Source organism: Aedes aegypti, chromosome 1 (assembly GCF_002204515.2).
Source record: "Aedes aegypti strain LVP_AGWG chromosome 1, AaegL5.0 Primary Assembly, whole genome shotgun sequence".
Lineage (NCBI taxonomy): Eukaryota > Metazoa > Arthropoda > Insecta > Diptera > Culicidae > Aedes > Aedes aegypti.
This window is the reverse complement of record NC_035107.1, coordinates 286,647,760-286,661,252: the sequence shown is the minus strand read 5'-3', so window position 1 is coordinate 286,661,252 and position 13,493 is coordinate 286,647,760. Positions and strand designations below refer to the sequence as shown.

The window sequence follows — 13,493 nt, the reverse complement described above, 5'->3', positions numbered from 1 at the left end:
GTCTACCTTTTGCCCCACCTTACCCTAAGTTGCACGTTTCTACCCACGAGCCTCCCGTTGATTTGACGGAGTTCTTTCGGAATCATTTCGGTTGCTCTGCTCTCTCGGGTAGCCATATAATGCTGATGACGCTAACGGGCTTATTTGTATTCTCCGTTCCACGAAGGGACACCATCCGACGTTGGTTGGCGCGACGCCCGGGAGGGTATTTTTAGCCGGGGTTTATTTATCTTGCTCGGCGAAAAGAGGGTCATCATTACCTGGAAACCTGGACCGGATTGACTTGCCCAATTTGCTTCTCGGTGAATTGGTATGCATGAGTAGGGGTATGGAAAACTCATCATAACTGAATGGGATTAGATTAGATTGTTTGATAACATTTCGATGGCGGATAGGATTCGGAGAAATGATTGAATGGAAGCTGATCAGAGGCTGCATTATTTTTTTTTGTTACACGTGCATTTGATGATTGACTTGGTGATTCCGTTTAAAAACAAAACAATGAAGAAACCTTCTTTTACTACAAGGATGGTACACAAATTCTCTTCCTTCTTTCTGGTGCTGCGTCCCTGTTAGGACAGAGCCTGCTTCTCAGTTTAGTGTTCTCATCAGCACATCCATGATGACGTATGCAAGTACCCTAGTGATCATGTTTAAAAGGTGGCATCCAATACCAAACACAATCTGAAAATATCTCGAATTCGATAAAATTTTAAATTATTAAATGCGTTTGCTACAAGAATGGTATTTCATTTCCAATTCAATGCAGTTGTAATATTTACAAGATATTACACTTAGCCTGTAAGACGTCCATCAATAAACTTTTTTCATTTATGATGAAAAATAACACACTTTACAGTGTTCTTCTGAATGTTAAATATTCATATTTTATTGCATGTTTGATCCATCCTCGGGCGAAAATTGTCAAAAAATGAGAAGAGCTTCTTAGTCGTCGACTAAGCGCGACTAAGCAGGACGACAGGGCTGGGTCTATTAAAATATTATATAGGGTTGAACAAACTGTGCCGCATCTCGAATTATTTTTCAAAATGTGGTGAGTATCCATGTTTTCAAAAAATTGTAAAAAAATCAGGAGTGTATATTAACAAAATCTGAAAGCGTTAATATTCATTAAACATGATTGACTTTCGAAGAAAAATACAAAAACTGGGGGTTAGATCTGACGGAAATGGTCTATTACTACACTACGGAAGGGAAGCAAAGCCGTTGGTCTCGACATAAACTAGCCCAGCGTTAAAAATCTTGGTAATGCAAATACACGCAGCCACGAATCAATTCAACTTTGACTTCTTTTGACTCAATTCGGCTTATTCGTGGGAAACCCAAATTTGGGTTAACTGACATATACTGCCGTGAATCGCAAGTCAGTCCCATCTGTTAAAAGTAGGCATTGAGAAAATGGGCTGTGAACAGTGCTGGGAATGGTAATAGTAGTAGGCTTGAATTTTCGCGAAAATCACGTGGCTCTCCACTACAGTAGTTCAAAAACGTGAATCTTATCAAGTAGCCTATGTTGGGTGCACGAATTTTCTAAATCATGAGTGTCATTGAAGGCTCTAAATGCGGGAAATGCAGCGGGAAATAGAACATTTTTCTACAGTAATTCTGGGTTGCCCTTAGCAACGGGTGTTTTGCTATTTTCAAGGCTTTTGCCTACAGCAGCGATGGGCGTGAGTTTCACTGGCTTCGCTGACTGTGATTGGCTTTGCTTGGCTACTGTAGAGTGAATTTCAAGATTTTTCCCAACCCTGGCTGTGAAGTTTTCAAACTCGTTTTCATACGAATATTTAAAAAAATCCAGAGGAATGTAACATGTTCCAACTTTAATGAAACTTTCACAACTTGCTTTTCACTACGATATTTTGCCGAGAAAAATGTAAAGATGATCAAAACAAGTTACATTTTTGTGTTTCACGGTGCAAAAGTCTGTATTGGGACTGATATGCGGTTACTTTTCATTATAGGATAATTTGACTTGCTGTTTTTTCCTATTTTTTCCGAACAAATCATATTATTTCATTAGTGCAGCTGAAAGAGCTTTGGAAGAGATGTTGAAAACTAAACTCAACTCAATTTTGACGAAAATGCAGATTGGACTGACATGCGATTCACGGCAGTATAGCTATCATTAGGTAGTTTTCGTTTGATAACAGCGAAAAAACAACTCAATGCAAACAAAATTCTACTCAGTACTAGCTTTCCAAGTCGCCGTAGTGGGTCAAAACAACTTAAAGTTGTGTAAACTCGGAAAATAACAAACTTGGCTTATTCCATTGAACTTCGCCGCTGGGTATGTGTGTCTCTCTCTGTTTTTGAAAACATTGCTGTTGCGAGAGAGACAAAACAACCCAACCGTGGGTAAAAACTCAATGCAGTTTACCCTAATTTGAGTATAAAGAATTTTTTTTTTGGGTAGTCTGATTTTTCCATGTTGAGTAGTAACTTGTTTAGGTCAAGGGTGGTACTGGCGGCTCTTTATTGCTACCCCGACGTGTAGCTGGTTCTAAAGTGTAAACAACCATACAAATTAGGATCCTATAGCCCTGTCCTAATATTAGTGCCAAACGCTTAAGTTTAGGACAAAAACACTTGTTTACTCAATTTTATAATGTTTTTCGTTTGTCTAAGCCCAAAAAACATTTTTTATGTTTTCAATAGACACCCCTTGGCTTAAACTCAAATTTCGGGTGTATTTTGTTTTCCGTGTCCACTCCGAAATGTCAGATAGGAACAACCCCAGTGTTAAAACTTAAAGCCCTGTGGTGTTTTTGTCGACTAAGCGAACGTCAAACATGATCTCAACTGTCAAGGTTTACTTATGGATCCAATTTTTAAATTAAAGTTAAAATATGATATTGCCGTTATTTGAGCGGGAAAAATTGCTAAAGTAGCTGCAGTAACATGCTCTTTCGTGTTATTAAATAAAAACAAGATTTCATGAAACATTTGAGGACCCTATTACGACCAAACAATGGTGAAGGCGTAATCAATTTTGTCGAAAACATCCATTTTTGGAATACAGCAGAATTTTCTGATTTAATTGCTAAGAGCGCACTGTAGTAGCACGTAGCAAATACAGTACTGACCCGATTTTGTCAGCTTTTTGACCCGATTTTGTCAGCCTATTTCAAGCATTACATTTCTTCCCATCTCTTGATCATCTGAGCATGATATGGATCGAATTGTGAAATATTATCCTAGAGCTCTGTGATCAATTTTTCGTCAGCATCTTATGCTCAGATGAGTCATCTTGAGCTCAGCAATCCATGCGTTTGATTTGCTTAGAGAAAACACAAACATTGAAAATAAATTGTTAATGAAAAAAAATTCCAACCAAACGGAATTCATCAATCACAACTATGATTAGTGAACACTACCTATTAAAATAAGATGTTGATTGATTTGCATTTACTTTTTCAGGGTTTGCGGCATTTTCCTTGCACCCCTGTGAAGTCGAAAGAATAATAATTATATAATTACATTGAAGTGATACAGTTGTTGCAATCAATAAAAGAACCAAAAGGAGCATGTATCTTGATATCAATTCATTTACATAATTACACTTCAACAGTTGTGAGTCATCCAATAATTATATACCTTTAGCTATTCCCGTCGGATTCGGATCAGTTCACGTACATTGAATACCCGTGATATACGGGAATATACAATCACGATGCGTTCACTCCAACTTCCTCCGAAACGAAAATTATGTAGAATATCCGTTTAGCTTAAATGACATAAGTTACGAAGCTTCGTAAATGCGGTTCAAGGCCTTACGTTGAATCTTTTAAGACCGTCCCACAAGGAAACCGTGTATGCAAGTGTGGGAAAACAAACAAGCTGTTCATTAGGGCGGTCCAAATTTTAAAAATGTTTGAAAATCCAATCTCCCATATGCTCCTTACCATCCTTACCATAAAAATAGTGTTCTGTGAAATTTTCAGCTTTCTAGGTGGTGTTTTAAAGGTGGCCCAAAGACAATATAGGTTTATATGGAAATTACTATGGAGAAATTTTGAGATATGTTCCAAACACGGTAGTTCTGTAATATTAATACAAACTTATTATCCCATATTGAAAACTCGATCTTCAAACCATAATGAAGAAATTTGCTGAAGAGAGAAATTCAATCCGAAGGATAGCAGTAGAGATATCCATGACTTTGTTTGCTATTATTTATTTTAATATGGGATTATAGCCTTGCAAACATGTACAAAAACCCAAACAAAATTAGCTCAAAAGGGATTTGTTTCTTCAGCAACATCCTTCATTAAGGTTTGAAGAATGGGTTTTCAATATGGGATGATAATTTTCTACTTACATTACAGTACTAGAGTGTTTGGAACATTTCTCAAAATTTCTCCAAAGTAATTTCCATATAAACCTACATTGTCATTGTCAATCACCACCTAGAGCGCTGAAAATTTCACAGAACACTATTTTTATGATAAAATTTGAATTGCCCTACTGTTTACAGAACTAATGGTCATACAAAAATAAGTGGATTTCCCTGATAACTGTACAGCTGAAAACTCAACTAAATTTATTCACTATGTATGTGGGTAAATTCAAGAGGAACTGCTCGGTCACTCCATAGCAAAAACAGTTTTGATCTTAGGAATACTGTTATTTTATTAGAAAAAAATAATGCGAGCCCAACATTGAGGTACGAGCTTGCGTTGTTCAGTAACTTTAGTTTTTATTGCATAAAAATTCGAAGGCTGACCACGGTTGTCCAATATTCCACAAAGATTTCTCGCCACTCTTGATTGCTAAAAACTACGGTATATTTGAAGACCACTATCAAAAAGTTGTCCAAAACTACTTTCCAATCAAATGCTGTTTACTCTGTAAAAAATGTTGAAGAATAGCGTAATAAAAAATAATTACTAAAAAACTAAAATTAGTCCAAACCACCAAACAGCTGTCAAGATTATCTTTAAATGCTCAAGATTGAAAGATGATATCATTTCAGAGCGCTCTTGGATTACAGATAATATCTTTCCATTATCCGAAGATGATCTCGTTCATCAGATGAGATTGCAATGCCTGGCCTATTTTAAATTTGTCAAAAAATTGTTATCGTCATGTTACATTTAACTGATGATGATGTTTGATGTCATGCACGCATGGGCGTAGCCAAAGAAGGCAATGGCAATACCTTTTATAAAGTGTGTATTTTCCAAATCCAACAACACAATCACATTTTGGCAACATATTTGCTGGTGTGTGCATGAAACTGACCGAAAAATTTCGAAATTGTGAAAACCTTGGAAGAAAGTTTTAGAATGAGCCATTGGACGCAGTTACTTGCTAAACGGGGCAAGTGGGACACATCCAGTTTCATGCGTCAATCCACATCAGTAAGTCAACCATTACAATAATAGGATTGAGAAATCATAGATTTTTTATTTTAAGTACATATATGATGTACATAAGGGATCAACCATAAAATACGTAACGTTTTAGGAAGAAAACCTTTAATCAATAGTATATCACATCACATTTAATATTTACTGAAAATTCCTCAATAAAAGCTTAAAGAGGAATTAAACATGTTCAAAATGTATCATTTATAAGTTCTTAATTAAAATGTAGCACATAAACAATCAATAATTGACGAAATTATAAATATGTTTTGTTATTATTTATATGCATGGCAGATAACCACTTAATGGAGTGGAATTGTTTTCCATCACTACTTAATTTGGTAGAAACAACAAATAAAGTTCAAATAAAATAGAAAAGTAATCGTTCTCATGATGCATTTCAAATATCATCTTTGTGTTTGTTCCATTTTGAATTCGTATTTCAAAAATAAAAAAATAATAAAAAAATAAAGAATAACACTGCGGAACACGTTTTTGTCTCAAGCATCAAAATACCACTATTTACTCAATTAGGGGTTGCTGAGTCCATTGCCGTTTTCAAAAATATCATAGCACGTCTAGTTTATGAGATATTGACTGTTGAAAATGCTAAATTTGACGATTTCAGCCAACTTGCTTAATTTGTAACAAAATTCAAACTTCATGTGTTAAACAATACTTTTCAACAAAGTTTATAATTCTTCCGCTGGTAAAATGTTATTTTTTGGTGATTCTGAAAAGTATTGTCTCATGCCATATAAGGGAAACGAATAATTTTATTTATTTATTTATTTATTTATTTATTTATTTATTTATTTATTTATTTTCATACCTCAACTGATCGATGTCTTAATGAGGATTAAGATGGGGAAAAGCCCTTTTGCATGAACTGTAGTCCAATCAAAAGGGCGTAAAAACCCCATATCTTTTCAAAACAAATTACAATGGATTACATACAGATTAAAAATAATACATAAAAAATATAAAATACAAAACGACATTTCTACGCAATAAATACTTAAACAGAGCTATGAGAGAAGTAATCATTTGTCAAGTTCATACGCAGCTGTATTCGTCACTCGTTGTATTGAAGAAAGATGACCGAGAACAAAAAAGAAAAGAACACTCAAGAAGCATCATTTAAAACTTTTAAAATTATTGGACTGGGACTCACCTAATTGCGACACAATTTTGCTCACTCAGATTCCGGATGTAGAGAGAAACGTCTTAGTGTGCTTTTGAATACTGAAGCAGAGATGGAATAATCGAATAGATGATAGACTTTGTTGAATTCCCGGCACAAAGCAGTGATGGGTTCGTTGATTCCGTAATCCGTTCTACGAAAATCCGGTCTGAGAGGATCTCTGGAACGCAGGGATACTGAAGGTGCATTGATGTTCAGTCGCTCAAGAATATTTGGAGCGTCTATAACCGCTAATAACAGTTTACCGGCGAATAATGCTCTCAAAGAATTCCGTCGATTGCGAAGCGATTCCATACCAAGCAAACGGCATCGTATTTCATATGCTGGCATGTTGGCAATATCGTTCCAGGGGAGCAGTCTCAAAGCATATCTGGTGAATTTGGCCTGAATTGCTTCTATTCTCAATATCCATACATTTGTGTAAGGACTCCAAACAACGCATGCATATTCCAGTGTGGAGCGAACTAGCGAATAATATAGTGATCTTAAAGTGAAAGGATCAGAGAAATCTCCGGTTGATCGCATGATGAAACCTAAGTTTCTATTTGCTCTTGCAATTATATTAGAAAAGTGGTTACGAAAAGATAGATTTGTGTCAAGAAGGACTCCAAGGTCTTTGACGACGGTGACACGCGACAGCAGAGTACCACAGATTTGATAATCCCATGTTATTGGACATTTTTTCCGGTTGAATGATATCACTGTACATTTTTGGGCACTTATAACCAGATGATTTCTGATACACCAGTCTTCAAAGAGATCAACCAACCTCTGCAGCTCGATGCAATCCTCGTGATTCTTTACAACTAGATAGATCTTTAGATCATCTGCATACACTAAACGAAATCCAGCAGGTAACGAGCAGCATACGTCATTGATGAATATCGAGAACAGTAACGGACCTAAATTACTGCCCTGGGGTACGCCAGAGTTGTTAGTGAAATAGTAAGATTGTACCGCACGTATTTTAACAGACAATCGCCGATTCCTCAAGTACGATTCAAGCCAACGAATGAAGAACGAAGGTGCTCCCAATCTTTCCATTTTAGCTATTAGAATCAAATGGTCGACCAGATCGAAAGCTGATTTCAGGTCCGTGTAGACTGCGTCGACTTGATTGCCTTCTTCGATGTTTCTCAGGCAAAACGACGTAAATTGTACCAGATTTGTTTCACTAGAGCGTCCCGGAAAAAATCCGTGTTGGTCAGGAGAAATGTACGACTTAGAAGCTGATAACAAAACATCGCTGACTAGGATTTCAAGCAGCTTGGATCCAGCGCATAATGAAGTTATTCCCCTGTAATTTTTTACGTCTCTCTTGTCTCCCTTTTTGTATACCGGAAACATTATTGATTCTTTCCATTTGGTGGGGAATCTGGATTCAGCAATTGATCTGTTGCAGATAATGGTGAGAGCAGCGCACAACGATGAGGCACATTTTTTTAATACGATTGAAGGAATACCATCAGGACCCGCTGTAGAAGATGACTTGAGTTTATTCAGCGCGTTCAGGACTTCATTTTCAGAAAACTGAAAATATTCCATATTGAGAGCATTTAGAGGAACGTCAGCCAGAGCGTTATTGATCCGGTGTATATCAACAGACTCTTTACGGAAAACGTCTGAAAAGTGTTTTGCAAAAAGATTGCACACATCGTCACAAGAATCTGCTACTTCTTCGTTTAAAAATACAGATGTTGGTAAGCCAGCTTCCTTTCTCTTAGCATTCATGAACGACCAGAATTTTTTTGGGTTATGTTTCAGGTTAGATTCAATTCGATTGGTGTACCGAGCATGAAGAAATCTATTATACGATCTGTACCTGTTGCTGGCAATATTGAAATGTCTCTTTGACTCCGTTGTTTTCAGGTTAGTGTATTTTCTCAGTGCGTTGGATCTATGGCGCTTTAAGTTACGTAAATGGTTGTTGGACCATGGAGGTTTTCTTCGTGGTCGAGGTACAGGAACGTTATTAATAAAAAGCTGTTTCAGCGTATAGGTGAAGAAATCCACAGAACCGTCAACGTCAGAAGCATCAAGTAAAGGAGTCCAGTCGATATGCGAAATATCATAATCCAGTGTTGAAAAGTTTGCCTTCTGGAAGTCAAATTCATTGGGAGTCTCTATTTCATCGAATAGTACCGGACAGTTGCAAGTAAGCGAAGTTACTAACGCAGGATGATACGGATCTTCTTCTAGCAAAGGATCATTCGCTCTTTGTACAGAACAAAGCGAAGCAATATCTGAATTGGCAAATATCAAGTCCAGGATTCGTCCGCGATGGTGTTCAATGTAGTTCAACTGTTTCATGTCCAACTGGGAGAATCCATCCAGAAGGGAGCAGCTACCAGGAGAGAAATGCGAATCTCTTGGGTCAGCATACAAATATCCCGAAGATGAATGAGTCCAAATTATACTACTTTGATTGAAATCACCAAGAAGAAGATGGCAATCACCAGGCTTTAAAGAGTTGGTAATGTTCAAAGCTGAATCCAAATGTTTCTCAATTACGGTAGCATCATTAGCGATTTCCGGCGACAAGTAAACAGCGCCAACAGCGACGACATTATCAGCAACAAAAATTTTCACCCAAAGATGTTCAACAGTACTATCGATTGCAATTGAAGGTAGAGCCGAGCTAAGACGATTGGTTACAGCAATAAGTACGCCCCCACCTCTTTTTTTAGAAGAGGTTGATGAGTTCCTATCTGTACGATATACGGTGAACCGATCACCGAACAGCTGCGGTGAAAAGATCTGGTCAGATCTGGAGACTGCAAGCATGTTGATTTATACTAAATATAATGGTAAAATTTACAATAAAAATTATATTTAAATTGAAAGTTCAAGTCCTATTTTGCATGATTGGTGGATTGAATCACAAAAAGTTTGATAAATTATACTTTCAATTTCATGTAAACATCAATAAAACCTGTGTTTTTTTACAACTTTGGCGATCTGTAGTTAAAAATTGTGACGTGTTGGAATGTTTCTGAGAACGGCATCAAATTCAACGACCCAAAATCTACTAGAGACACATAATTTGATCCTTGAGACACGCAAAAATGTCATTTTTTGTTACGCTGTGTAATTACACTTTTCTGCTCCCTCTTATGCAATTATGTACCGTAAAACGGGGTAACTTTGATAGTTTTTTCGAAGAAAACTCCAATATTTATGTATTCTGTTTCAAAGAATTACAATTTATATTTTTAAAACAAGTACTGACATCCTAGCTACCGATTGCAGTTGATAGACTGCCAAAAGATTTATTCTGCATGGATATATTATTTTTCATACAATCGAAAGTCGGTTTTCTGTTTTGGGGTAACTTTGATAATGAAGTATAAATCAAACAAAATTGAATGCATTACGGAACATTTATAGGGCGTTGCATACCTCTAGGCGTTTAACGCTATATGGAAATTTCTGACTTAGATTACAAAAATGGTCCCAGTTTGTGAAAATGGGTTTCGCTAAGAGATTTGAGACCGAATTCATGTTTTACTATAACTGGACTGTCAAGGATAAGTGACGAACACATTATGACTTTATCAAATAGTGGTCGTAGAACAGATTGTTTGTAAGCGTTGCAAAAATGCTAAAATCTTGTAAATTTTTAATAGTTGCATATAAATCCTCAAATGCACTTGATTCCAACGAAAATAGCTTAAACATGAAGTGTCATACTAACACTCTTTACTTTTTTATTCGTTTTGCTTAACTGATTAACAGAGACTTCGTTATTTCGTTTAATATATTGTGGGTCTCGTACTATCAAAGTTACCCACATTATCCAAGTTACCCCGTTTTACGGTAATTTGAAATTGATCTTTTTTTATGAAAATCATTTGTTTGAATGTTTTAGTGCTACTCTCTAGGAAAATGTATGAAACGTATACGAAAAGTTTTGATTCTGGTTTTTGTTTTAATAGGTCCCACTTACCCCGGGTACAAACATATTTTGGGGTAAAATATACCATCTAAAATTTCATATGAAATGAAAAAAAATACTGGTTAACCGTTAGCAGCTTGTAATAATACTTAAAATTGTAGCTTACAGATGGAAATTCTATTTATAATACATTTATTTTTTATGAGTCAATGCAAGACGTGAAACGTGTCACAATTTATTATGCAAGTTGAAAATGGCGCTGAACTGACAACTGTTACATGAACCACAGGTTAATAAAAATAACAATATGTTTAGTACTAAATACATTTCTTGTCATTGTATCTTCGACTTTCTAGAAGAATACCCCCATGAAAAACTTTTCCTAAGTGAGCTATGACGAAACGCCCCACTTACCACGGATTCTCACTTGCCCCGGGGTACCTTACAATATTTTCACGTCTGACTTACCTAAGTTACTTTCGGGATGCCAAAAATCTTCGTTTGCGGATGACACAATCTATAGTAGATTGCAAAACAGTTTGGATATATTTTTCTTTATACTTGTAAGCATGGAAGATGTCAACTAATAATATTGCCACATAAACCAAAAACTCTTTATCAACTCACCTGTAAAAAATCTAAACTGCTACGGCAAATGAAATGTAAAATGTTGTTACACAGAACACCTAGATATAATAAATGAATGTAATGTTTGAAATGATACTGATAAACAAATTTAAAAAAGAGCTTGAAGTTTATCATCACTCAAACAAAATTGTATGTTGAATCCATTTCAAGAAGTCTTAAAAACGATTCCCGAAACTCCTTCAATCCTTTCAGACTCTCAGCAGCAGTCGACCGTGTCGCTCCCGAAGCCCATCTGCGGCCAAGTGACGCTCATGATGGACAACTGCTTCCACAACACCACTCCGCAGGTGCCGACCGACATCCTTTATTCGGTGAAAATCCCCGAAACGGTGGAGGAAATCGACAGTCGCTGCCGGTAAGTGGGCCCCATAGCCTACCATCGCAAATGCTTTTAAGTGATGATTCACGGTTCGAAATTGCATTGCTTCTTCTTTTTCATCCCCTCCAGGGTATTTTACCGGGGAATGGACTGCATCCAGAGCTATCTGAATGCCTGCGTCGAAGCCAAGGAGCGGCGAATCATCGAGAACGAGGTATTCGGAGCGCAGAAGATGTACGATCATCTCTGTCGGGACAAGTCCTTCCAGAATGGTAAGCCATTATTGCTATTGGACGCTTGTTGCAATTTTCTCACACGGTTTTCCCATTCTAATGATGATTTGTGTGGCTTTTTCTTTCGACGATTCATGCTGGGCTTGGTCCGGGTAGAGTTTTTCAAGCACAAGGGGTGCTTTCGCCACGTGCACAACGATTGGGACTCGTGTTCCCGCCGGTTCACCAACATACTGAAGGAGGAGATGACCAAAACGACGCAGCAGAGTTTCAATGTGCAGTATATGCATTTTTGCTGGTAAGATTGATATATGGGATGATAAGCGGATATATAATGATGGAACAACGGTGTATAAAACGTGATGATTTGCAATTTTGGTTTAAATCAATTAAATTTAATTTATTTTTGTTCGTTGATAACAATTTCATATAAATAATTACAACATATGCTGGAGTGTTCAGAGGAGTTGTTGAGTTTCTGAAGCTAGGAAAGCTTCTTCAAGAACACATGGAAAGCTTCCTCCTGGAAGTCGGAAAAGTTTTCATTAGCATGTTTGATATTCTTGGAAATCTTCAACCATAAAGCAAAAGAAGCTTCCTAAGCATGAAAAGTGTCCTAAAGAAGCTAAGAAATTTTCCTTCCGAAAGCTTGAAATATTTCCATTGAAAAGTTACATCAAGAAGCAACTTCCAGAAAGCTCCATCATCCTCCAGAAAACTAACTTGGAAAGCTTTCACAAGGAAGCATGGAAATAATCTACCAGAATGCTGAGTAAACTTCTTCTAAAAGCTTTTCTACAGAAAGTTTGGAAAGCATCCTTCTGAAAGCTTGTAAACCTCGACCAAGAAGCTTGGGAAGCTTAAAAACGTGAATAGCTTCCTCAAGGAAGAATGGAAATATTTCAGAATGAAGCTTGAAGAACTTCCAGAAGAAAGCATCGAAGGCTACACTAAAAAGTTTCATCTAGTTTCTTCAAGAAAGATCAGAAAGCAGTCACCAGGAAACAAATCATGCTAAGTCTAAAGGCAACACAGATTAAAAAGTAATGAGATATAAAGTTTATTTTCATGCACATATTCGAAGCATCGAGATATATGCCTATTTCTACTAACAGTCTTATGTTTTCAAATTACATTTGTACCAAATGTATGCGATCATTTCAGATTCAATTATTTTTATTGAATTAAATCTCAGTCAAATTAATTCGACTGTATGGAACACACAGAATTAGTTTAATTCTACAGAATGCTTTATTTAATACTTCATTACAATTACTAAATTTTTGTGTAGGAATGCATTTTCTTGTAAGATGATTGACCTTACTCCTGGAAGCTAGGAAAATATTCACCACGTAGTTGGAAAAGCTCCTGAAGGAAAATGCTGGAACTCCTCAAGGAAGCTACAAATGCTTCTTCCTGAAAACTGTACAAGCTTTCTCCTGAAAGTTTGATAGTTGGAAAACTTTATTCCTGAGAGTAGGAAACTTTTCCTTCATGAAGCTAAAAAAGCAAACTGGAAAAGATTCCTCGAGAAAACTTGAAATGTTTTTCTATAGAAACAGGAAGATTATCATGAGAAACCAAAAAACTAAAAGAACATCTCCAGAAATGCTGGAATATTGTTTCCGAAAAGCTTCTTCCCAAATTTTTGTTCGGACCTAGATAAGCTTTTTCCAAAAGCTGAAAAAGTTCCCTCAAGTAGCTTTTCAACTTTTTTCGAGAAGTTGTAAGAGCTTTTGAAAAGACTTCTGCTGAGAAGATAAACATTCTTTGCCCGAAATGTTGAAGCTTCTTCTGAAAGGCT

At 36.5% G+C, this 13,493-nt stretch overlaps 1 protein-coding gene across 1 annotated transcript in view; it reads left to right on the top strand.

Annotated features, from left to right (window-relative positions):
- The window catches only part of LOC5575602, a 95,734-nt gene that overhangs the window by 59,485 nt on the left and 22,756 nt on the right, over positions 1–13,493 (top strand). The window contains exons 2-4 of the mRNA XM_001662041.2: positions 11,330–11,492; positions 11,586–11,728; positions 11,846–11,987. Of these exons, the coding sequence (XP_001662091.2) occupies positions 11,330–11,492; positions 11,586–11,728; positions 11,846–11,987 (448 nt within the window). The remainder of the gene's footprint in view (positions 1–11,329; positions 11,493–11,585; positions 11,729–11,845; positions 11,988–13,493) is intronic.